This window comes from Pterocles gutturalis, unplaced genomic scaffold, assembly GCF_000699245.1.
Source record: "Pterocles gutturalis isolate BGI_N339 unplaced genomic scaffold, ASM69924v1 scaffold37692, whole genome shotgun sequence".
Taxonomy (NCBI): Eukaryota; Metazoa; Chordata; class Aves; order Pterocliformes; family Pteroclidae; genus Pterocles; species Pterocles gutturalis.
In genome coordinates, this window is record NW_010114120.1 from 19,395 (window position 1) to 46,260 (window position 26,866).

General features: G+C 37.8%; 1 protein-coding gene across 1 annotated transcript; it reads right to left on the minus strand.

Moving 5' to 3' along the window:
- Positions 1-2,672: 2,672 nt before the first annotated feature.
- Positions 2,673-26,866, minus strand: LOC104458623 (synaptic vesicle glycoprotein 2C-like). The gene is made up of 10 exons (XM_010074740.1): positions 26,575-26,866; positions 25,104-25,237; positions 24,858-24,947; positions 20,427-20,537; positions 18,149-18,237; positions 17,614-17,778; positions 14,620-14,753; positions 13,165-13,368; positions 12,117-12,276; positions 2,673-2,856 (listed from the first exon to the last, which is right to left on the minus strand). The coding sequence occupies exons 1-10, from the start codon at positions 26,864-26,866 to the stop codon at positions 2,673-2,675; spliced, it is 1,563 nt and encodes a 520-aa protein (XP_010073042.1).

The following is a 26,866-nucleotide window of genomic DNA, read 5'->3' on the forward strand; positions in this document are numbered from 1 at the left end:
CTTATGATGTAGTCAGGATTTAGGATAAGAACCAGCATTGAAATCAGCATAATTTTACTGTAATGAGACTTTAGTGTGTTAGCCTTGAACTGTAGCCCTCAAAAGTTCAACCTTATTTTTCGGTGACTCTTTTCCTTCACGCTGGTCAGGTGGCACGAAGCATTGGATCCGGGTGTTCTTTGGAATTACTTAAAGAGATGAACAGAATATATTACTTTTAAGTGGACCATGAATAGCAAGACAATGCAAAAGTTTACCATTCCTGTTGATGTTTACTCCAAACATGTACAGAGGCTTCAGATTTCAAAATAATCTGTGCAGTAAGTACAAGGAAGTGGACACATGCTACTAATGAATGGCACAGAGAAACAGGGCTCACATATAATTCTCATTGGAGAAAACAGCCTGGAAATAATATTAAGACTATGACTAGTGGACAAAAGCCACAGATGCAAAACTAAGGCCAGCACTTTCTTCTTAACCTGGAGCTTGGTGAAAAAGAATTCTTCCTCCTTTTTTTTTAAACATAGTTTAGAAATTTAAGAGACATGGTTAAGTCAGATTTAAATATAAAATATTTAATCTCAAATATCTTGACTCTTTATTTTGCAAAATAAACTAATTCCTAAACTTTGATTCTTACTATATCATATCTAAATTATCAACATCCAAAAAATGCCCACTCATTTTCCATACTCATGCTTTTTTAAATTCAGCCACTTTTCTCATTTGTTAATAGCACAAAACTACATCTTGCACTAACAGTTTTGTGCTACAATGTGTAGCACAAGCATTTGTTAATAACTGAAAAATGTAACTTCTAGCGTCAGTAAATTAAACAGTGAACTTTAAATGTAATGAGTTATCTTATTACTTTTAATGACTCTTTCAATACAGCTAAAATGATGATTGACACAGAATGTAGTGGTAGATATTACTACCCAAGCTAAGTTCACATATACAAGCAGGAGAAAAATAAACAAACAAAAAAATCTCTCCTACTACACTGTGACCTTATCTGAAAGCCTGATTTCTTTGGCAATGATTCAACCACCTAATAAATGTTGTCAGACATAATTTTAAAAAATACTGATTGATTTTACCCTATGTTTTATACCAAATTTGTTCTTTGAAACTTGAAACTGCAGATAGTTCATCAACTGATATGTTGTCTTAGCTCCACAGAAAGCAATGCCATTTTCTGTCAAAGGATCAGCCCCTTTCATCTACTAATTTTATAAATATATTTTTATTTAATTTTTAATGCTAACATTTTAAAGAGATCCCATAACCTTTTGCAGAACAGTAGCACTAGTGAGGAACTCTCTACTATAATCCAGAACAGTCCACAGCATATGGCTTAGAAGAAATATATTTACTACCATTTACTCTCCATCCTCACACTTGGTCTAATAAAGACACTACCACTCCCTGCAGCCTTGGCATGGCTTCTTTCTTAATGGCCTTTTACAGAGATATTTGAAAGAGTTAAACAGTGAGACATCTCTAGCACTGCTATAAAATAATCTGAGAAAATAGTTATATAAAGAAGTGTATAAACTGTGAAAATAACGTTCTTTATTATTATTATTGTTATTCTTTATTATTGCTTTTCTTTGTTTTGATGCCATTTAAAAATAAATATTTTTAGATGTTTTTATTACATTACAATCTATGGTGACGTTACAACCTGACTAAATTTGCCAGGTGGCATTCTAAAGCCAGATATTTTTATAATTTTCTGTGACAAAGAAAAAGGTATTAGAAATGCATATACCAAACAAACTTCTGAAAGCAACTTTCTTTTCATATAGTTCACTGATCTGATTCTTCCTTTATTCACACTTACAACAACATAAATATTTGCATTGCTTCACTCTTAGATTAAGAAAAAAATACCCTGTTTTAAAAGGGGAAAAACATTCCAGATGTCACAAGTGAGAAGAAAATAAAATTTTTCTGGAAGATCAGCAGCAAAGAGTGAAAGTGCTTATTTTGTTATTCTCTTTGCTGCTCACCCATATGGGCTTTTCACCTCCCTGCAGTAGCTGTTGCTGTCTCCTCAGCAAATATGGGGTGTAGCTGGTAACCTTTACTGTAGATTGAATCAACCTAAAAAGGTTTCCCAAGAAAGAGACATTGCCACAAGTTTTTAGCATCTAAGCACAGCCACAGAAGGTCAGTGTTCTCAGTACACATGCGGTCTGTAGAGTTTCCTGATTAATACTGCATGCATTGACACACGTAAGATTAACATTCTGTGCACCAATACTGTTAAGAAATTTACTTGTATGTCTGTACTGTTACAAATGCTCACAATGCCATGGCCAAATTCAGCATGTGTTTTTAAATAATATGACTGCTGGCTTTTAAAATATGTAATTATCAGTATGTTTTTTACCTTCCTGGACATGCCACTGAAAGTGTTTTAAGAGGTAGCTTTGCAGTTTGAAGTGGTTTTGAATAGCAATGTATGCAAGCAAACAAAAGTGAAATTTAAAACTTTCATACAGAAGTTTCTAAATCTCTGCCACTCCAAAGTATTTTTTTAGTTTGATTTCTGACATCTGAGCACTGTACTAAGTGTTGAGAATCTGAAGCCTTTGCACCATCAGTCAGGAGAGTTGACATTTGTATGAAGAAGGAAATAAATAGAAAATGGCTTTTCCCAGTTACATCAACACCTGCGTTCTTGTGTCAGGAAGACGAAGTCCTACCAGACCTCCACATACTAGAACAGTAGAAGCAAGGAGAATAGGGATTGCTTTGGTGATACCAACAAGGGAACCGAATATTAAGTTTCCAAGTACAGCTGCTGCTTTGCATAGTGCATTCAAAAAGCCAAAGCCTGTTGCCCTGGAAGAGAAAACAAAAAAAAGTTAAAAAAATGGCTGAAAGAGTAAAGCCTTTGAGATAAATCCTCAGTGGGAATAAAACAGTATAGCCCCAATATCTTAAACAGAAATTTTGCCAACAAGGATTATGTGCTTATCTTTATAATATGAAATCAAAGTTCAGCTGCTACGTTTAATTGAGGGAAATTCATTCTGCTGTCTCAGGGACCAAAATCTGATATGAATGACTGAATAGGTATCTTTACACCTCTACACCAGAGCAAAGGACTTACAAATGGAAATTCAGTAACACTTAAAATGCTGGATTGGGAGATGAGAGCTACTTGGTGATTTGGGAAAGAAGTCACCAGAATAAAAGGATTATCATCTTGGGGTACTGAAAAGAAAAAGATTTCTCACAGGTGGTATATGTGTTTAACCAGTGCTTTTTCAAAGGCTTATGAGACCTCCAATAATTATGAATGTTTGTCTCTTAGAGCTAAAGACAATAGGGCATTAAAAAACCTGCTTGGTGCAGCAGTGATATTTGAGAAACTTTTGAAAAATGCAAAGGAAATGGACTGCCAACAGAAAGTATAACTCAGGCAACTCAGAGGGGCTTTTGCATTGCAGTGGTGTGATTTTAATAGTCTGGATTAAATATTTCAGATATTTGGTAACCCATGCGTAGATGTATTATGCAAACTGCCATCATTTTATTAAATCTGGCTGCTGGATCTCAACAGTGTTGTTCAGTCACGCCCTTCGGTGTCCTGTATCCAAGTCATACTGAGGCAGAGGTAAAATCTTCTCTCTAGTATAGTTGACCAAGGTATAGGGGGTTTCAGCACTGTCCATGCCTTGACTATCTGACATGGTGTTCTTCAGATTGTACTGGTCCTGGTATATTTGAGGACCTGCACCAAAAGAATGATGAAGGTAGGTCTAGGTCCTTCTGGTATGTTTCTAAATAGCTCTAGTTTGCTCTGAGAAGTAGAACCCTTCGGTAGTTAACCCACAGAGTGGACTCCAGAACCTGAACAAGATTCAGAAGTGTGTTAATTTGAAGTAATATTTTGACTGTTGAATTCTTAAATCAGTTAAAAGGATGTTTGCAGAACAGAATTAAGACATGGAACAGACTAGTTAATATACCTCCAAGAAGGCTTTTTTTTTCTTTTAATGTTATATATTTGTTTGCCCATGGTTGCAGACCAAAGTCAAACCTCTTTGCCTAAAACATTATGAAAGTCAGAAGAGTTGATACTTACTGTTCCAGTGTCAGCTCTGTGTAGTATATGCCTTTTCTGACCCCAGAACAAGACACAAGTTAGTCCCTTTTGCTAAGTGTTTATAATAATGATAAAGTTAATAATAGTTTGGCTATGTGTCTCTTGCAATTCACCGCAGTGTTTTGACATCTTAAAAAAAAAATCTGAGATTTATCAAAGTAATTATTATTTTGCCTGAAGTAAGCATAATTCCTCTTTGTGCAAAATATGGCACCCATCCAGATATTGCATGACAGTAAGTATCAGTGATATCTAAGGAAGGAGAGACAGGTCATTCTGATGGCAGAGCACAAACTATCCAGAAACACTGTGAACAAACAAACAGAAAAGACTCAGATATGACTCCTGAATGTTCAACGCCCTTGCTTGTTTCTTTTTTTTCAAAATTTGATTAAACTTGCAGTACTTTTACATAATACTTAGTGCCAAAAAAAGGTAAACATGCAGATCCTGGAGATGATAACCATCTCCAAAGTGGCATGCTCGGCTGTTTGACAGTGCAGACCAGTTAGGGCTGCCTGAGAGAATAATGCTGAGAACAGATGAAGAAACTTTGGAAATGTTGCTTGTGAAGCTTTCTGACAGAGAAAATGCCATCCTCAGAGGGGGAACAAAAAAAGTTAAAACTTGCCCATTTCAAGGTAGACTTTTGGAGGAATCAGTCCAAAGGAGGAATGGGAGATGCACTGAAGGAAGCAGTGAAGAGCCACCGTACTGGAGTAATCTTTCAAAGCCTGTGAGAAGAAGGTCAGATCTCTACCACAGAAACATAAGTACTACAAGGCCAAATAAAGTAGAACACCAGAAGAATATATGGAGGAAGCTGAGCAGAACAGGGGGAAGCTCCTGAGAGGGAAGGAGCTCCAGACTGCTGCATCTTCTAGGGTAAACAAGAGTCCAAATGGAAAGGAGGAGCATGAAGAGGAAATACTGTGGTAAAATAGACTTTATAGCAAACAGGTAGGAAGAGGTTAAAGACAACACAGCCAGCCCGGAAAACAGAGTTTATGTGATAGGATTATAACAAGCTGCAGGTATTTTGAACAAGTCAGGGGAAGAAGGAGAGGAAGAGTCAGAACTCTTCTAGTTTCAGCCTCTTTCATGCACAGAAAGTATTTCTAAAGTTACGGTGGTGACTAGTTGTGATCAGTGTCTGCACATGTAAATATGATTTCTTTGGCTGCCAGTAGTGATCTAAAACCAAACTCACTTCCAAATAACAGTAACAGGAAAAAAGCAGTGTTCACATAGAGAAAACAGACACTTAGTAATCAACAGACGCAGTATATTCAGAGAGATACCAGAACTCCCTGAAGAATACGTAGATCTAGCTAAAGTACACTTGTATAGATACAGGCAGGAAATCTTTGGAAAGGCAATAGCACAAAACGTATGGGGATGCTTAACTTAGATTCACTGTTGTTTTATACTGTTTTATAAAGGTAAGCTGTTTCACAGATGCTATTTACTTACATTAACTGGTTGTAACAGGGCTCTGAACATAATTTTCTGAGCAATTTGGACCATTTCTTTTGATGTGCTGGGCTCTACAGATAGCACCTTCAGGGCTGCCACTGTGATGTAGATCTATTGTAAATTATATACCCAAGACTGCCTTATTAAGGTTTAAAGTAATTTTGTAATATGATATTTCTTATATCTGAGCAAAAATAAGGTGATTCATTGTCATTGAAACACCAGTTCTGCTTTGTAAAATGGACTCATTCAATTTTTTTCTGGTTGTAAAATCACTAGACTAGTCCCGTTAATGTTATCAAATAATAAACAAAAAAGAGTAAGACAAAGTAAGCCTGTTTTTGTTGCCTTTGTCTGTCCTGATGATTAAAAATGAACAACTCAGCAGAAGTTCAATCTCTGATCTTTAAGCAGTTTTCGGGCATGTCTTTTTGCCTAAAATATGCACATCATTGGCAGGAACAGTAAGATTTTTACAGGCTTAAGTAAAATGTTTTTGCGACCTGTACCTGAAAAATATTGTCACTGTCCAACCTTCTGCCTTCACATCCTTCAGTTTTAGTACCATGTTTGAACATGAATTTGTTGTGTGCTAATAGTTGGAATGAAGTCACTGAACAAACTGTTGAACTCTAGGGACAGCAAATTCAGACTTGCTGGTTTTTAAACATCTTTCTTAGCACAGTGTTTGTGATTCAGATCTGCTAAAATCTGTGCTAATTCATGCCTTTATAATTAATTCAAATGAATCCAGAGGAGTGAAAATAGCAGGCAATAAATATGCTGAAATGCACATAAATACACAAGCATAGCCTTCTCTTGCAACACTAGTACAGTCTTTGCTACAGTGGTTCAGAAAAGTGCTAGAGTGTACAGAAACCTGCAAATGATCAAAAATGTGTGATGTGTCATCTCAGCATCATGAATGAATTAAGTGAAAAAAATCCAAAAGCATAAGGCCATTACTGTATACACCAATTTCCATTATGTTGATCAGTTAATGGGTGAAACACTGCCACAAAAATGTCTTTTTGACTCCATGAGCAATCCTTATTGTCAGTCAGGGGAGTCTGGTAGCAAGAATCCCTTGTCCAGCTAGAGAATGTCAATAAATCCTTCAGGCATGTCAGTAAGATAATGCTGGTGAATCAATTTGGGATTGCCTTTACAAAAAATAAAGTTACAGGTTTTAGTATTGACAGGAGAAAATGCAAAAATCCTGTAAAAGTGTTAGGTCTGAGAGAAAGCTGAATGTTAGAGAAAAGGAATTTTGCCCAATTTATTTTACTTCTGTTTCTGGGAAAGCTGTGACAAAGAAAAACACTTAGCTTCCTTTCACCCAAGCTCCACGTGAAAATGGCACAAGTCCAAACAGCTAAAAATAGAGGGATTATCCAAGCTTTTAGATTAAAAGAGCTTGTGTCCTGGTTGTCACATAGGCTCATTCTTAGACCAGGTATACATAAACTACTTCAGGCCCACTTTTCCATTGCTGATAGACAGAGCATCTAAAAACTTAGTTGTCCTGCAGTGAAGTGCTATTGAATGTGTGGCACAGAGAGTGATACTGAATGTGTAGCACAGACATTTGATAACCTTCTTGCCAGAGCTAGTGCTGAGCCTGTCCAGCACTTTACAAAAACTCTGAATATCACTTTTGTGAGTGTTGATAATATGCAAAGGCTATGAAAACAGAGTTTCTGAACGTACTGCAGACAATTTTCTTATGTCCAGACCTTTTCTGATCTTCTTAAAAATGAGTACAAAGACACATATTGTAGCCTGGACAATTACAGCACTCAGTGTGCAAATAAAACCGTGGAATTTACCTTCCCGCTTTAGACTACTGCCTAATGCGCTGCATAGGTTCAGCATGTCACAGCTTAAAAACATTAACAGGAAATTTCAGCAAGATGCTGTTGAACCACATCCACAGTATGGCAATAGAAAAGAGCTGTCAGGAAGTCTACTGTAAGTTGATGACTGCTGTTATGACTCAAAGGAATAGAAAACTTACCTTCTGACCACCACAACAATAACAAGTTGGACTTAAGATACCCTGTGAATAATGTTTATTATTCTGGGGATAGATTCTCAGGGCTTGAGAAGAAGAGAAAAAGATAAATATAATGAACTGAAAATAGATGACCTATTTCTTAATTATAACCAAACCCTTATGAGCTTATTTCTGAGGTATTAAAAAGAGGCAAAACAGGATGATTTCATTTTATAGCACACCTTGAATTCTAAATATTCCTGGCCAAGATTCAAACCCAGATGTCTGGCAGCCATAGTAGAAGTGGTGAATTGTTGATTGTCTGATGCAATTTTGATTTACTGTGCAGGAGATGACCTGTTCTGATTCCAGTGTTCTGTTTGCCTTATTTGTTGTATCCACTCCTAGGCTTATAAAGTTGGTGTTTCCCAAGTTAGTTCACAAGAAGATATTTATCATTTATGTGAAAGTAACAATTGCATTTTAGAGTTATAAAAATCTCCTAAATGTTACTTCTTCAGAGAATTTTAACTCTCTTCCATTCATATTTACATTACGGGCAGAGCTTGGAAACTGTGCAATGTTATTGCAAGCCCCTTGGCCACACACATTATGACACAAGCCATAATTACCTCATCACACTATATTTTTTTTTCTGCATCACTCTGCCAATGTACAGAACAAAGAGAGCTTGAGGGATAAAACATAAATGTAGAGAAGAAAACTTGATTTCCCTCGTCTACTGCAGAAGTCAGAAGGTGCAGACTGAATAAGGTTGGGGGCTGCAAGATGAGAAAGCAGAGTCTTGTGTTTGAGGTATTTTAGTGCTATCAGGAGAAAGGATATAATCCCTGCCACAGAATTCCTATATGATGCTAGCAAGTCACTTAAAGTTACCTGATCAGTCATTAAGTATGCATTTCACATTTTCTGAGTGCTCCGTTTAGCACCTTCAGGTTTGTGTTGCTGAAGTGCTGAGCACTTATACCTGCAGTGGGAGTTACACTTTCAGAGCATTCCCTCTTCTAAATCACTCAGTTTCTGGGATTTTTGGTACCACATGTGTAAAATCAGGCACCTAAAGCAGTATTTGACAATATCTTTTTCCTTTCTGCCCTGATTCCTACATCATCTCCTTTCAAAGCAGTGTTTAGAAAATATGGAAAGTTTATGAAAGAGTAGGAAAGTACTGTAGGGTCACTCAAAAATTTTCTCTCCTTCAGAGCAGAGCTTTCACAGCTATGGAATAATTTGATTTGGCTCTCAAGAGGGTCACTATCAACCAAAGACTTTTCAGAAGCAGGTCCAGAATAGTGCAGGCCATTAAGAAGGTAAGCCAAAAGACAAGAGAAGAGATGAGACAAAAGATGAGTTAATACAAGTCCTTTATACTGTGCAGCTATAGTAATTTACTTGCTTATTGGAAATTAGCTAGTTGATAGTTACTCATCATAAGTTTCCTTTAAAATTTGTGTATTCAAAAGTTAAAAAAAAAAATTATTAAATAATTATTCGTTACCACCGTATGTATCATTTGGAAGACAGAAACCTACTTATGTCCAGGATTGGTAATGTAGCTTCACCTTTTAACACAACTTTGTTATCTACCTGTGAACTATTTGAAATCTATACAGTCTCTAACATCTCTTATTTTAGCAGTTGTGCAAATCAACTGAGATTTTATACAGAATATGCAGGCAAAAGCTATGCTTCTTTGGCATAAAATTTAAAAGTACTCATCAAGAATTTAGGACAAGCTATTTAATTACCTCAAGTCCAGGCATTAGTAAATTAAAATATTAATAAGCAGATGAGTGTGAATCCAAATCTGTTAAGATTTGAAAGCAACTTTAACTCTGCCCTGTGGGCAGCTGATAAAGAGGAAACTGAAATGTGTCCTATATATCATATGCACTGCACATTTCCAAATTGCTCGCCACACCCCTATGTGGCAAAAAGCCAGTATGATTCTTAAATAACCTGGAGTACGATTTATGAAACACCTTTTGTATTACCCTGCGTGACACCGGCAAAGCCCTAGCGGTTTGGCAACTGGCTGGTCTCCAAGAGGAGCTGTGAAAGAGGAAAGGGAGAGGCTGCCCAAACTGGCCTCTTGTACATGGTAGCGTGAACTGGCCTCCTTCCACACACTTTTCTTCCAGACCAACCTCCAGCTGCACTTTGCTGCTGGTTTGTGGTCATTTCACTGGTTGGGAGTAAGAAAAAAAGTACATATTGGAATAGTAAAACAGTGACAGAGTGAGTAAAGTTGTGCCTAGATTGCCTTTTGAGGGAAAATTGGAAGCTGGTTTCAGGACACGATTCATTCTGGATGGAGCTTTAAAGTGAAAGAGGGCATAATCTTAAGCATGAAGGACCTCATATGCAAAAAGAGATCAGGCAGCTTTATGTACCATGAAGGATCATACTGACTTTTTGCCACATAGGTACTTGTACACCTGGAAAGGCTGTTCAGACCTACAGCTGTTTGCAGAACCTGGAAAATCCTGGCAAACTGTGGCAAGTTGTGCCAGGCTATGGAGGTCAAAGGAGACTTAGAAGTGAAAACAGGACCATCAGAAGTGGGCAATGCTGGCTACTAAACTGTGGTTGGTCTGGATAAAAGATATCAGAGAAAAAATGTGGGAAAAAAGTTGAGTACCTGCACGTATTAATTTTGAAATATCTCTGTGACACATGAAGAAGCTTTGCCCCAGTCCAAAAAAAGCCACATCTAGGAAGTGACTTCTGTAATAACTTATTTCTTTATAACCCAGCTGGCAAAAGCTGGCAGTGATGGTTCTTCAATTTGGAAAAAAACTATCATCTACAGTAAATGTAGCAATCTCTTTCCTGATACAGATAGATTTGGCCTACAGCCTTTTTATATAATGTAAAGCGACAAGTCTTCTGAGTTGTTGCAAAGTTGTTGCAAAAAACCCCAACAACTCATCTGCCAGTAAATTTCTGAGGTGGAGTAACTGTTATTGCACACATAAGCCTTTTAAAAAATAAAAAAGAGGAAGAATTTAACAGAATCCCAAAACTAGCAGAAACTATTAAAAAACCTACTACCTACAAATACAGATGCCCTAGAATAGATATCAATTACGTGCTTTTTATAATTCCTAGTATTAATTATTATTTTTGCTTCCATTAACATCAATGGCTTTTCCAATTATTTTTCTTTACCTCATTTGAAGAAAATATTTATGGCTGCTACATTCAGAAATACCAAAAGGACAGCTATTTCTAAAGGACATTTATTAGAATTATATCATAGAGTTGGGCTGATGGAATGATTCTTGCCAGAAGAGCAATTTCCTGAGGTGTAATAAAACCAGTATTGCTTAATATTAAAGCTTAGTGCTTTGGATTCATGAGTAGCCTAGTAAGGTTATTGGATACAACCACAACAATAGACATTAATATCTTGTGTGAAGAAGCATATATTTTTTTTTTAATGCCAATGAAAATAAAACAGAGAATCCAGTCTACAGTCTTCCTCTCCTGATGGTCAACAGCAAAGTCAATTGCACCTCTGTCTGAAACTACACTTGCCAGCAAAGCATCATGCATTTATAAACTGGAAATATTTTTCACCGTATTTGAAACTTCTAGTTTCGAATAACATAATGACATAATGAATAGCACTGTGACAGGAGAAAGGACACACTGTCCCTTGGCAGAGATCTGGGCAATTTTACATACAATTTGCTTAATGGGGGGAGAAATATCCCAGTCTATTCAAGAAAATCAGGGTTTTACATTTTTATACTTGATGTACAACAGCATATGACTTGACTGTTCTTCCTTCAGTCCATTAAGTGACATAAGGTAACCATTAAAAAGCACTCCGTGTCTCCAAACCACTCCCCATGTTGTCTAGCAGCAATGCTTGCAGGACATGAACACTGTCCTGAGCTTCCCTGCAAGAGCCCTGAAGAGTTAGGAGCAGTGCCTGAGACATTTTTGAATCTGCTTAGTGCTGAGTATGTACAGTCCTAGTGACCCTGCCTACGAGTTTGTAGCAGACTGATTAACAGCACAGCACAGTTCTCTTACAGAAGATGCTGCTCAGCTCCAGACAGTGATTTTTATTATCATCCCCACCGTTTCACAGTCAACAGACCAATGCAGATATATTGCTATTTTGGACCAACTACTGCCTTCACAGCCAGATGCACTAGGAGAAACCCAGAAATATTCCATTACTCATTTCAGAAATAGTATTCATTAGATGTGTTTCAAACGAGAGCAGCCATTAGACCTTCGTTTTTCTTATGAAGCTACGTTTGTAATATTTTCCTGATTAGGTGATATTTTTTGTGAAGTACATACCAAATAGCTCAAAAAATCTCTTTCTTCCCCTCGCTATTCACAAGACAAACTATTGGTTGAGCCCACCCAAAACATCACTATTGTTGTAAAGCTCATACTTAACCATTTCTATTTACCATTTCTGCTGGTACATAGAGATATCATCAGTGAGGTTAGGGGACGTGCATCTGCACATACCTTCTATCTGTAGGATACAGCTCCACAGTAATGACATCTAGAGAGTTCCACGCTGAGATGGTGAGGCCATTGTAGAGGCACAGCATACCTATCATCATGGATTCACTGGTCCCAAACCACAGGAAAAAACAGCTGATGCCAGAGAGAACCATGGAACCACCTAGGTACAAGACAGGTGAAATGAACATTAAGTGGAGCTGTATTTAAAGAATGGTCTTTGTTTTGTCTAATGATTCTATTTATAGTGTAACTGACCCACATATTTGAGTTAAAAACTAAAGAGACCCCTTCTGCTGGTAAGACCAGTCAGGCAGGCAAGCATTGTAAGGGGCTCATGAAAAAAAACCATAACTCCTCAAATATTAGGATGTATCATAAAGTATTAAGCTGGGATCCTGTCTGAACTCTCAAAGCAAGCTTCCTGGGGAAAACTACTCCCATTCTTCCTTGTTCATCTTCATATGCAATTACATTAAACTTTTTCATATATTGCAGCAATAAAAAAGCTAAGAATTGCATTTATATAGAGATATTCTCCTAGAAAATGAACACAATGAACTACCACATAGTTATTTAAGTAAATTGAAAACAGATTTGTTATTGCAGATAATCCACAGGAGATATCTTTCAACTGCGTTACTTTGCAAAATGGATAACAGGCAAAGGACTGCTGATCCTTCTGAGGAGCTGCTCCACTAGCTGTGGGTCACCTGCGTACATCTCACTTTCTTTTCTGCTGGACCAAAGACAAGCCAATGGTCAGCACTCTCCAAAATCTCATCTCAGATGCCTAAATGCCTATTGGTCTCATAACATTAGCACGGAAGAGCAATGACTGATGATGTGATGTAGCAGAATGAGTTACAGAACCCTTTGTTTCTAAACTGGGGGCTTTTTAAAACTGCATTTATAATATTGCATAAATTAAGTATCTGCAGAAGAATTTTTGCATCTTTCTGAACCAAATCCTTTAAAAAGAAAACATGTTACTTTATCGAGAGAGCTTTAAACGTTGGTGTTGTTCCCCGTTTTAAAGTGAAGCCTCTACCTAGCATAGTTAACCGTCCAATTCTATCCATCAGGAGAGCGGACACAATATTCCCTGGTAACACTGCCAATGTTCCCAGGAAATTAACAAAGTAGATCCAGTAGGCACTGTAGTCATCATCAAAAGAAATCTGGCATCCTGTTCTGATATGGAAAAATGTGCAATTTATCAATTCGCTGTCAACAAATTTATATTGCTCGAGATCTATGGAAAGAAGAAAAAGAAACATTTCATGTAACAGCCAACTCCATGTGCGGATTTTGATTAAAAACATTTTAAGTTTGGGCAACTTTAATGACAACTCAAAGCTTTCACTGCTTCATAAAATAGAATTAGTTATTGCTGTTAATTTTGATACCTTTTTATCTTAATACAAAAGTACACAAAGGTCATGAAAAAGAGCAAATAAGGCCTGGAATTAGGCAAGTTATATTAATGTATTTCAGCTTTGCTTGGGCTGTGTTTGGTTAAGGCCTCTCAGCACCGGCTGGTCTTGCATAAAAAGCACTGGGTGTCTGCAAGTTTCTGTCACTTGGTCTTGCTTGGTATAAGACCTATTTCCACACCAGGCACCCTTTTAGATAAGACTGCTGGTCCTGTTCAGTGTAATTTGACTTCTTTTAAAGGAAAATGTTTCTACCGAATTCAGATTAAACTAATTTTCATTTCTCTTTTCAGTCTTCAACTTGAACACGGATGAGTTACTGCATGCAACCGTTGAGGCCTTTCTTCTTTGAATAACATGTTGGAGATCTCTCCTTATACTTCCACTTTCTTTCTGTTCCTCATGGCAGTCTTATAACCTGGAATCAAGAACACCTGCCTTCCAGGCAGAGAAGGCTGGGCATTGCTTGCTCTGAAACCTAACTGTATTACTGTTATGTTCACCGGGGTTACAGGAAAGCAGTAAGAAGGGCCCCATCTTTTAAAAAAGCTTAGTTGGCCATGTTCTACTTTCAGTCACATTTTATTAAACTGAAAAAAAAATGAGTCGTCTGTTTCTGTTGAAACATATGAAAATATGCATTCCTGTTTTTGATAGAACACTTCAGGGACTGGAAATGATTACAGATTAGGTAGTTTGAATCCTGAACTCAGATTCCCATGCCACAACAAGCACAATGAAAAAAGTATTTCACTACTCCGATTCTGACTAAGTTAAAGCTACCAGTAAAGCAATAAATATATTTTCTCTTCTACAGACTGAATCTCTTTAGAGATGATTAAAATCAGAGAGATGTTTATTATCTGAGTAAATATTAAACCTGCAATATTTCTAGTGGGGGTGTGATCCTTTCACTTTTCTGTTATAACATTACTGAGGCCTGTTGCTTTTAATAAGTTTTAATTCCCTACAAGAGGGATTCTTGTATGCCTTGTTAAAAATACAGAAGATACATAAGATGAGAATACGCAGATGAACAATGGATGTTCAAGGTCTTTCTCTTGCAATACCTGTGTTGTAGAAGGTGGTATTCATGAAAGTGCAGTTTCTGAAGTATGTGTTCAGTGAAGTAATGTCTTCAAACACACAGTTCTTAAAAAGGGAATCTTCAAAGGTTACTGATTTAAACTTCATCATAACAAACCTGCCCAACACAAATATTTTCTGTCAGTCTACTTTCACAGGTTAGAAAGAGTAACAGGTCAAGCTGATGCAGCTACACAGGTCTAAAAAATCTCAACCCTAGAAGCAGTGACTCCTTAAAGACATTCTTGAGTCATATCTAACAATTAGCTGATTCCAGAGTACTATAATTCAGAAAAAACATTAGTAAGACAAATAGCTCTGCACAGCTACTGGCCACAACCAGTAATATGATTTCTTTGGTAATATTTCAGTTATTACTTGTCCTTAATCATCAACTAAAGCCAATGTCATGACATTCATGGAATAGCCTTGTAAAATCACTGTTACTTGTAATTTAACATTGCAGTCAGAAATTGGGAGCTCAGGCTTCAGGAATTCAGTCTGTTGGAACAAACAAGCACCTGCTGGTACCAACAAGCTGTAAAGAAAGAATTTCTGAAGGAACCTTTATTTCTCCAGATGAACACACTGGGCACTGTGTCAGGCTCAAATTCAAAACATACTGGTCCAAGTGTTTTAAAGTGTTTTCACAAAACGGTTTAGCACGAATACATTTCCGTTGGCACTTATACAGCTAGGTATCTAACCAGATGTACGTGTTTGTTACTCCCATGTCTGTAGATGTAACTGCAAGTTCTGTGTACAGAAAACAGGTACAAACAAATTGTCAATAGCCTTCCTTATTTCTGAACATCCTCCTTCCTACTGCCTCTCATTTAAGTCCTAGGCCTTTGATCATGACTGTCAATCAGGTCATTCACCGAAAAAGTCAAGGACAAAGTGTATTACTAGCGGTAACTTCATACCTCAACATTACTACACTAAAACAATGCTAAAAGGCTTTTTTACTATACCACCTAATATCATTAAGCTAACAAAAAAAAAAAAAAAAGACAGATGTAGCAATACATCATTATTTTGATGATGTATTTTCTTTCACATGAAAGGGTGGGAAGAGATACAGCTAAAAAAGGAGAGTTTTGCTGTCAGGCTTCACCCAAAGTGGCAACACTTTGAAAAACAGTGCTTTAATTGTTATATGGCAGTAAGAACTGTTAAAAAGGCAAAGCCTTCTGAACACAGACCTGGCTCTGCTCCTATTAAACCTGGCGTAAGCAGCTAAGTATTTTTCTTATTACAAGACTAATAGTAGGAAGGGGAACACACAAAATATGCCAGCTATGAAACAGTAGAGATTATACTCTTTCACCAATAAAGTTGTTGAAATCACATCTTTGTGAGAAAGGAGAGGAAAAGCTAATTGTATCTGCCAAAGGAAAAGACTTATTAGCTAATTAATTCTTTTTGTGCATCAGTCAGAAGACGGGTGTTTTCAGTCCATTAGTTTTAGCTGCTATATCATTTCTCATTTGTGACAGATTCTGATTAAAATCAGGCTGCCATTCTGTATCAACTCCTTATCATTTTACATATTGCACTTTCTGTTTTAAAATGTAGCCTAATTCTAGAGGAGAATAAAGAGAATTTAGCAATTAGATTAGTCATTTGGAACAGAAATGACAGACTATGTGTCCCACATTCTCTTGATGCACTTTTTACCTTTGGACAAGAAATATGTTTTGACTATATTAAAACTGGTATTGCGATGACTGGAACTAAAACCCAACAGAGATGTAATGAAGTAAAATGTCAAGTATTAATGGATCTTGAAGTTAAGAAAGAACATGAAGGAAACACTGGTTTGAGTGGTGTATTGAATAGTTTGTGGAGGAAGAACATCAAATGACTTCATACTTTATGGAAAATGTTTTGTTAATCTCAAATATGTGTTAGAGGCCTGCTGAAATTGCACATTTGAAAGAGTAAGTTAGTGCTTTAGAGTAGATTAATGTTAGATTTAGTGTTTTACAAGAATTATCTATTCAAATTGATAAGACCTCGGTTGACAGAGTGCTGTCGATTACTGACAGTAAAAGGTACTTTTTTTTTTTTTAGGAGAATATCTACCTCTGGAAGGAGCAAAACTGGGAAGCTATGGCTAGTTTAATAATGAGATAACTGCTTATTTTTGTCTGCAATGCATAAACCTTTAGCTGTGTCGAAACTCAAGTTCTTACAAAAATTATTAAAAAGCCCTTTATGATCAAAATAATTAATTTTATGCACTTAGATACAAATTTTCCTATGGAAATAATAATTAATTAGCACCATGACATCCAGGAGACCATTCACATGGTTGCTCTCTATATTTCTTCAGAGAAACAAGATATGTAAACCAGTTATGTTTAATTTTCCCCTAAGTTATCTAGTTATCTGTAAAGTCCAGACAGAGCATTAATATGTTTGGAGTCAGTAAAAAGGCACAAATGGCATTGCCAACGTGTTTTTTCCCATTTTAGAGCTCTCCATAATTTTTACTGATTTACAGTAATGTTTAGCTTTTATTTTTCTGTGATAAGATCCTAACCTCTCAATGCTCAACATTTTCACAGAACTGTATTTTTTTCAATATAAGAAAAGAACCAACAACAGAGATGAAAGTGCATCCTTCCCCATCCCTCTACAATATGCCGCATATGTTGGGTCTGGAAATCTTTGAAACCTGCTGTGAAAGGAAGTATTGTTAACTTATGCTTTTTGATCTGTTTTTCAGGAGGGCAAGAAGGCTGGGTTTGCATAGGGGATCCTCGCACAGGAACCACCAGGGTATGTACGGGTCCACTCCTCCGCATGCTCCATGAGTCATAAGAAATCAAGAACTCAAATAAATTCCCACTAAAAAGTATCAAAATAATCTATCATTAGGTAATGGAGAAAAGTATTAGATTATTAGGTTATTCCTTAAAACAGGCATTTGTTTATTTCAGCCAAGTCAGGATATTAGGAAGTCTCTAAACCTGTCATTGATGTATTCTCCATTGCTGTGAATCTGATTTTCCAGGGTGAAGTTGAAGATGAAATGTGAAACCTCCTCATTGCGGAAATGTTTCACTCGGGATGCGTACTCATCTGACTGCAGATGTTTAATGACATCAGGAAACCAGACAGATAAGCCATAGTAGCTGTGAAAAACAAAAAAAGTTCAGTTGCCAATCTCACTTGTTTGGAAATCTGTGCAAGGTGAGGATGAAAAACTCTGTTGGCCACTTAGGTGATGGAGCAGTTGCTCCATCATAATCAAATCCTCCATCAAATAAAAATATTGTAAGATGCTGACTCCAGAAGATGACAGTTTTCTGAAGCAGTTATTCTTGATGAGTCAGGCTTGCAACCAAAAACAGACTAAGTGATAAATATAATGTTTTGTGGAAAGATACTGAATAAAACCTTCCCAAATAAAAAAGATAATCATAGTGACAGACATTTGCATGCATAAGATTCTTCTGTCTGTCAAGTCTATTAAAAATGGTTTAAGGTCTCAACCACTCTTACCCAAAAGACAGGGTGAACCATACAGCTGTAAGTTTGATTGTATTATCCTTCACTGGGTAGTTGAAGCATCTCATAAACGTCAACCAAATCTGTAAATCGTTAGGAAATACATTTATTTTAAATTGTATTTGGACAATTTTGTTAAATGATAGAATCTTTTTGATTGTGATTTGCTTGCTTCTTCAGGACATCAGACAGAGCAAGTCAGCTCTTTGACACTGGTCATAGCTGTACTTCTCATACAAGTATGCATGTTCTGTCACTTTTCTGATTCTTTTCATAGAGAATGGATTGGAAGGGACTTTTAAAGATCATCTAGTGCAAGCCTCCTGTGATGGGCAGGGACATCTTCCACTGGATCAGGTCTCTCAAAGCCCCATCCAACCTGACCTTGAACACTACCATGCATGGACCATCCACAGCTTCTCTGGGCAACCTGTTCCAGTGTCTAACCACCCTCATCATAAAAAAATTCTTCCTAATGTCTGACCTAAATCTACCCTTTTTCAGTTTAAAACCATTGCCTCTTCTTCTATCGCTACAGGCCTTGGTAAAAAGTCTCCCTGCACCTTTCTTATACATCCCTTTCATATACTGAAAGGCTGCATCAAGGTTTGCCTGGAGCCATATCTTCTCCAGGCTGAACAACCCCAACTCTTAGCCTTTCTTCATAGGAGAGGTGCTCCAGCCCTCTGACTATCTTTGTGGCCCTCCTCTGAACTCACTCCAACAGGTCCATATCTCTCCTGTGCTGAGGACTCCAGACCTGGATGCTGTACTCCAGGTGGGGTCTCACCAGAGTTGGATCGAGGGGAGGAATCACCTCCCTCAACCTGCTGGTCACACTTCTTTTTATGCAGCCCAGAATATGGTTGGCTTTCTGGGCTGCAAGGACACATTGCCAGGTCATATTAATTTTTTTATCCACCAGTGTAGTCTGTGTCCATTAATTAACTTCTTCTCTGATCACCTCAAACTTTCCTAATCTCTGGGACTCAGATAAACAAGAGGTCTTGTCAGGAATGTTTTCTTCTCTCTTCTCAGTATTACAGTGCTTTAAGTTTAAACAAACTGTATTCCATAATTCAACAGACACACTCAGAGTCTGATCTGTCATAACCTATCACAGCTAGAAACTGGTACTTTTATTACACAAGGGAAAGCTGAGACTATCCCCAGGTCAGAGATGCTACAGCAGAGCTGACTAGAATGGTGTTTCTCTCTCTCTCTCTCTGTCTCTGTCTCTCTCTCTCTCTCATCTCAAGACGATCTCCTCCTTTTGAAGAGAAGAGTCAGTCTGTCCCAGGAAATTTCAGCACACACCATGCAACAAGGAGGATGACCCAGTGGCTAGTCTGGTGAGATAACAAGGATGTGAGACAACCAAGCCATGACTTCTTTAAAGCTAGTTTAGTAACAAGGCCAAATCATAACATTTCAAATTCAACTGCTCTATTTTTGGATAAATAACTATGAAAGTAGACACTTTCTGTATTTTTGTTTTACATGGGGAAAAAGGCCATTTTTCCATGTAAAGCAATTTTATGACAAACCTTACTTTACAACACTTTAGGAGCTTTAGGATGCCAGATTTTCAAAAGCTGTGAAAAGTTATTTTTGACATTTTTAGTGTTGGTTTTTTTTAATTAATGAGACTTTTCTCAATTTTCATTACAAGGTTCAAAGACACTGCATAATTTGGTTTTACAAAAAAGTAAAAAAGGATATGGAGCACAGTGCCAGTGAACTTGTATTGAACTCTCTGAAATAGCTCTAAAGTAATCTTCTGGTAAAACATTTGACATGACGAAAAAACCTGCAGATACGATGCCTTATAAAGTTTTTACTAGCATTCATTTACACAATTTATTCATGACTTTACCATTTGTAAGTAATGTGGCTGCCTCAAGCTCCTGCTGATAATTTTTCATCTCCTCGCATGTCACCTCTCTCCATAGGTATATATTAATGTGCATTCCCAGTGCATATTATATTGTAGTGCTTGGGAATATGGCTGTGTAACTATTAGCCATCATTTGTGTGAAGATCAGAGCAACATTTTCCTCCTCAGAAGTTGGAAACAACTTCTGTGGTTCACCTGCGCCTCTTCTAGGTCAGGAAACTAGAACCTTACACTGGTTCCCAGATGTCCCAGTTGCATGGAAAAGGTAACATTGCAGCTATCGTCAGCATGAGCTCAATCAAACCATCTCATTTCTGAAGGCTAATTAAAAATAAGAAAGGTAATTACAGAACAAATAGAGTTGTTGTTACTTACACCATATAGCTCTGTGCGAATTCTAACAAAACACCTCCTGTACCAAGTTCCTGTATCGCTCTGTATTTCTATGAGCTCATCTATCTGCTTTGGAGTTTTGATTCTGTTAACCTATAAATAAAAACAGAACAGCAAACATTTACATTTTCTTGAATCACTGTCTGCCTATCAAGGAATACTGGAAGGTTTTAATAAATCCCATGAACTAAAAAGGAGCAGATCTTAAACCTGTGTCTGCACTTGGAATGCTTTGGAAATATAAAGAATAGTAACACACTATTATGCCAGAGATCGTTACAGATGCAACTGTTTTGGAAAAGCTCTGCTTTCAGAGCATGCAGGAAATCCATTTCCTCTGACTGAAACAAGCTGTTACTGTCAGATTTTGCTGGAGTGTTGCCGTACATACCTCTAATGCCACAAAGGATAAAACATGATTTAAACCCCCAGTTAAGCAGGTCCAGGGTTTGCTGTCAAGTTGTTTCTGACTTGCTATCACAACATTGTTGAAAGTCTATTGATTAAACATACAGTAATGAAAACAGAAGTATTTGAAATGTCAAGAGTTAATAGCTGAATAACATTTTTCTTGTGTTCTTATTTCCTGTGGTATACAGGGAACTCTTTTGTCTTTCAGATGTTGACTTTAACTGTACTTTGTACTGTAAGAGAAAAATAGTTAGTTGAAATTATCTGGAACCACACGTTATTGCTGTTACAAACATTCATCTACTTCATCTAAAGTGAAATGAGATAAATAGACACTAGGGAAAAGTATAGAATTATCAGTGACAGGGAATATGATATTGTCTACAATGCTAATTTTCACTTGCACTCTCCTGTGTAGCAGAACAAGAATGTGTTATATGGTCTTTTCAGCCATAGGACATGACAAATTCATACCATTGTGTAGTTTTGGTTTTGGCTTCTACTCTGGTCCCAGGTTTGTAGCAATATCACAAAAGGCAGTGTATTCAACTGAAGTGTATTTAAATAGAAGACAAATGGAAAGAGAATGGAAATAAAATAAATAAAATGAGGGAAGACACTGGCTTATAAGGAGGGAGATAGCAACAGACTGAGTGTTCAATGTTTGGCTGCAGTTTCTGAAGGCAAGAATAGCTTGTGTTTCTTCCTAACAGAATGAGGACACCACCACCCACAGATCTATTATAAGGGATTACAGGACACCAGGGAATAGCAGTATTGATGGTGAAGATCTAGTTTTCAGCTCCCTGCTTTTACACATGTACACTGTTTAGGATGCAGCAGCAACCTCATCCCATGGACAAAAACAAACAAAAGCCCACTAAGTGGTTTCTGTAATCACCTTAATTTCTGAAATGCTGCAGCTCTTGCCAAATGATGACTCTATCAAAACTCTGTACTCTTCTTGTCATGCTTTTTCCAACAACAATAATCCTGTCTGCATAATTCTGTTGATTTTAAGATTTTTTTTAAACTGGTCTTATGAAACATTTTATACAAAAGACCGAGTTGAATCCCCCAAGATTGAGACCTCCTACCAACAAACATCCTTGTGTGCCACACCTCTGGACAGAAAGGTCATGCCTTTTGAACCACACTAGTATAACTCTTGTAGGCTCAGGGGCAGCCTTTTCACTGTCCTGCCCACCTGACTTCTTTGGAGCTGTGGAGGCTGGAGGAAACACACAGGAACCCCTGTATGTGACTGAGGACAAACTGCACCTGGCCTTGATGGTTTTTTAACATAAGTCCATTTGAATTAGGACAATGGTCCACGTGGACCATGCAAATTCAGCTGTCAGTATATGAAAAATGAAAGAAAAAATGATAAAGAATACCTATTTCAATGAAAAGGGAACTTCTGTTTAAAAGCAATGGCTAGAAAGATGTGATGCTATAAATTTTAGAAAATCAAGACACGCTGCAAAGGAAAATGTTTGCAGAAAAATGACTAATTAATACATGGCAATGAAAGAGTGGAGAGAACTTTGGTTTTAGAGATGCAAAGATTTTCTTATTTAAACATTTAAACCAACCTATTTAGTGAATGCATATTTTAAGGACATGGGAAGGTAACTAAACATATACATAAACATTTAACTTGGGTAGTATCAACTTATTACTATCTCTCTTAGTGTCACTGCTCTCAGGAGAGATTTTCGAAAGTATTAAGAGCCACCACCTCCATAAATTCCATGGTCAGTAGCTGGTAAACGTCTATTTTTGAGTTTCTAATTCTAAAAAGAACTGTTCATCAGTTGATGCCTTCTCTGTTCTAAAGGTATGAAGATAAAATTCTCAGTAATATGAGTAACAAGAATAAACATGACTTGTGAAGAAAGCATCTAGGAAAAGATGACATCAATATAATTAGGAAAACATATAAAATGAAAGCATGCTAAAACTATAGCAGTAGTGGAGAAAATGTTACAACAGCTGTAGAGCTAGAAAGCTTACTGTCAAACTGTATATGATGTAACAAGTGACATGAAGTGAAGGAAAATATTGATGCATAAGTCATAGAATGGTAGTGGATGAAGCAATAGGGCTTACGAGAGCTGTGTGAATAGGTTACAAATGTCACAACATCCAGGACTAGCATATATTAAAAAAAAAAAGAGAGAGAGAGAAACTAAAAGGATGTCCCAAACAGATTATGTGTAAGTTCTTTGCTCTCTTGGTTTTATAAGATGAAGTGCTAATATTGTCCAATGAGGAGACAATGATGTATTTTCTAATCATATTAATGCAAGCTACAGTTAGGGGCTTCTATCAATGTGTAACCTCAACATACTGTACAGTATTTCTAATCCTTCAACTCCTTGATATCAGGAGTTGAGTTTTTCCAATGTTCATGGCAGAAACTGGCAAAAATCCCAAGAGAGTGGTGGTTTTTCCTTACTCGTGCCTTATTCATGGCTGACCAATTAACAAAATAGCTATAAATAAACTGCTGAGTTTGACACAGTTCAGTGCCACATTTTAAGAACCATAGAGAGAAAGACTCGTTAGATTACAAGAACTGGAAATAACAAGCATGTGCTTTGTTTTCTTCTCCACGGCTCCTTTGGGATGTGATTATGATTACGTCAAACTGATGCAAGACTGTAGCTGATCCTTCCTCCCACCTTTGCCTCAGCACATTTTTCCCTTCTTCCTCATGTCTAAACTAACACTGTACGGGGACAGGGTCTGTGCTATGGCTGACTGTGCAGTTAGTAAATGAACATCAATGCTGGCAGAAGAAAAACAAGAAGTGATCAGGGGCAGGCATACTCTGTCTGAAAGGAGCTCAGATCAGCAAGAACCAATTGTGAAATTACATCCTGGCTGTGCAGTGTTAGGCAAATCCCTTTACTTGTAAATGAAATCAGAAAATAAATTATTAGGGTAGAGGAGATCAGGCGTACATCACCAGTGTATCAATACATGTGGGTTTGAGATGATAGATATGCTAACCAGTCTTCTTTCAGGCTAAATATAGGAGTTCTTGAGCTTCTTTGTGGAAAAAAATTAAATGAAGGCAACAGAAACTGCATCCAAGGCAATAAACTGCAAGTCTCAATGGAATAAAGTTATATGGTCAGAAGGTCATTCCTCAAGACTTCCTGTAAATGCAGAACCTTTAAGAGGATTTCTTAATTGAGTTATATGTTCATTAAAATAAGAAGAAAGCCTCTGAAAGAGCAAAAGCATGGCTGTGAGAGGGAGCAGAATGCCAGCACTGCTATGGCACAACACAGGGCTGGAAAGGCAGACTGGATTTCAAAGCAAGAAAATGGCTTCTGCTGTTTGTTCCTACTGTGTCAAGGAAGACAAAATTGTTGTGGATATTCTTCACAAATAAGGAAGATACTGTAGAAAAAAGCTCCACATCTGAACTGCAAATTTCTCCACCAAAAAGAAACAACCCATCAATGCTTTGAATATGGCCTTATTCTTAGACCTGTAAGTCAACAAGATGCAGTTGTGCTTACAAGATATTTTGAGAAAATGGAATGTCTGAAATTACTATTTCACAGAAATGAAAAAATATTTTTAATTACTATTTTAGCTGAAAAAACAAAAAAACCTCAAAAACTTTAAAGACACAACAGCCAACTAATGTGGACTTTTACTATGTGATTACTGTTACTGTTAATGGTGAAGTAAACTTAGTAACTAAAACACAGGTGGAGTCTATTAAGTATGCTGATACACCAGAGAAAATTATCACACCAGGGGTTCATTCACTCAAGAACACGCTGGCTAAAGGCTGATATCTTAACATCTGCTGTATATAAAAATTTCAGTAGGAATTCAGTCTTTATATTAGATATTTAGAGTGCAAATGATTGGCTTTGTCATGTAGATTATCAATATTGATTGCTTAAGCACTCCAGACCTTGCCAGTCAGCAAACTGGCTGTTGTGCTAAGCGATTAGCTTCAAAATAGATACTCACAGTGAAGACTTTCTCAGGCTGACCACGAGCTCTCATATTTGTGTCGTGAATTTGCTTGAGTATCATCCAAGCTTCATCATGTTTTCCAACCTAAACGTTTGATCAAAACATTTAAACAAAACATACATTCAGATTAAGATATTCACTATAGCCACTGAACAATCGTAATGCCTGTTAAACAGACATTATGATGTAAACACAGAAATAATTTTGACTGGAATCTAAAAAACATTTGGAAAGTTATACCTCCAGCAAGAACCGTGGGCTTTCTGGCATAAAGGTGAGGGCTACCACAGAAGAGACACAGGGCAGAGCGCAGACAATCACAAATACTCGCCAGCTGTGGAACTGGTAGGCAGAGCCCATGCTAAAACTCCATCCTGTGAAAGAAGAAATTAACAAAATATAGAGAAACTAGGAGCACTGCATGTGGGAGTCTGCAGCTTCTTGGAGATGCAAAACGATAGCTATATTTAAATAAAACCTGTCTGATGTCTTCTATTTCCACAAATATCAATGGTTTCACAAATAATATTATGGTATGAATTTCAACCTCTTGCATGTGACCAGTCATGCTGGAAAATCGTGGAATCATAGAATCATTTAGTTTGGAAAAGACCTTTAAGATCACTGAGTCCAACTGTAAACCTAATACTGACAAGTCCACGATTAAACCATGGCCCTAAGTACCACATCTAAATGTATTTTAAATAACTACAGGGATGGTGACTCAACAGCTTCCCTGAGCAGCCTCTTCCAATCCTGGAGAACCTTTTCAGTGAAGAAATTTTTCCTAATATCCAATCTAAACCTCCCCTAGCACAGCTTGAGGACATTTCCTCTCATCCTATCACTTGTTACTTGGGAAAAGAGACTGACACCTACCTCGCTATAAGCTCCTTTTGGGTAGTTGTAGAGAGTGATAAGGTCTCCCCACAGCCTCCTTTTCTCTAGACTAAACAACACAGTTCCATCAGCTGCTCCTCATAAGACTTGTTCTCTAGGCCCTTCACCAGCTTTGTTGCTCTTCTTTGGACACACTCCAGCACCTCAATGTCCTTCTTGAGGTGAGGGGCCCAAAACTGAACACAGGATTCAAGGTGCGGCCTCACCAGTGCCGAGTACAGGGGCACAATCACTTCCCTAGTCCTGCTGGCCACACTATTTCTGATGCGGGCCAGGATGCCGTTGGCCTTCTTGGCTACCTGGGCACACTGCTGGCTCATGTTCAGCCGGCTGTTGACCAGCACCCACAGGTCCTTTTTCCGCCAGGCAGGTTTCCAGCCACTCTCCCCCAAGCCTGTCACGTTGCACAGGGTTGTTGTGGCCCAAGTGCAGAATCTGGCACTTGGCCTTGTTGAACTTAATACAGTTGGCTTCAGCCCATCGAAGCAGCCTGTCCAGATCCCCCTGTAAAGCCTTCCTACCCTCCAGCAGATCCTCCTGAACTTGGTGTCACCTGGAAACTTACTGAGGGTGTACTTGGTCTCCTTGTCCAGATCATCAATAAAGGCATTAAACAGAACTGGCCCCAGTACTGAGCCCTAAAGAACACCACTTGTGACCAGCTGCCAACTGGATTTAACATGATTCACCACAGCTCTTTGGGCCTGGCCATCCAGACAGTTTTTCACCCAGCAAAGAGTACACCCATCCAAGCCATGAGCAGCCAGTTTCTCCAAGAGAATGCTGTGGGAAATGGTGTCAAAGTCTTTACTGAAGTCCAGGTAAACAATGTCCACAGCCTTTCCCTTGTCCACTAGGTAGGTCATCTTGTCAAAGGAGGATATCAGGTTAGTCAAGCAGGACCTGCCTTTCATAAATTCATGCTGACTGGACCTGATCACCTGGTTGTCCTGTACATGCCACGTGATGGCACTCAGGATAATCTGCTCCATAACCTCCTGCAGCGTGACAGACTTCCTTACACAAGAGATGAAGGGGCCTCTTTCAAGCCTCTTAGCAAAGCCTGTATAAAGGTAGTTACATGAACCAAACAGGGACACCAT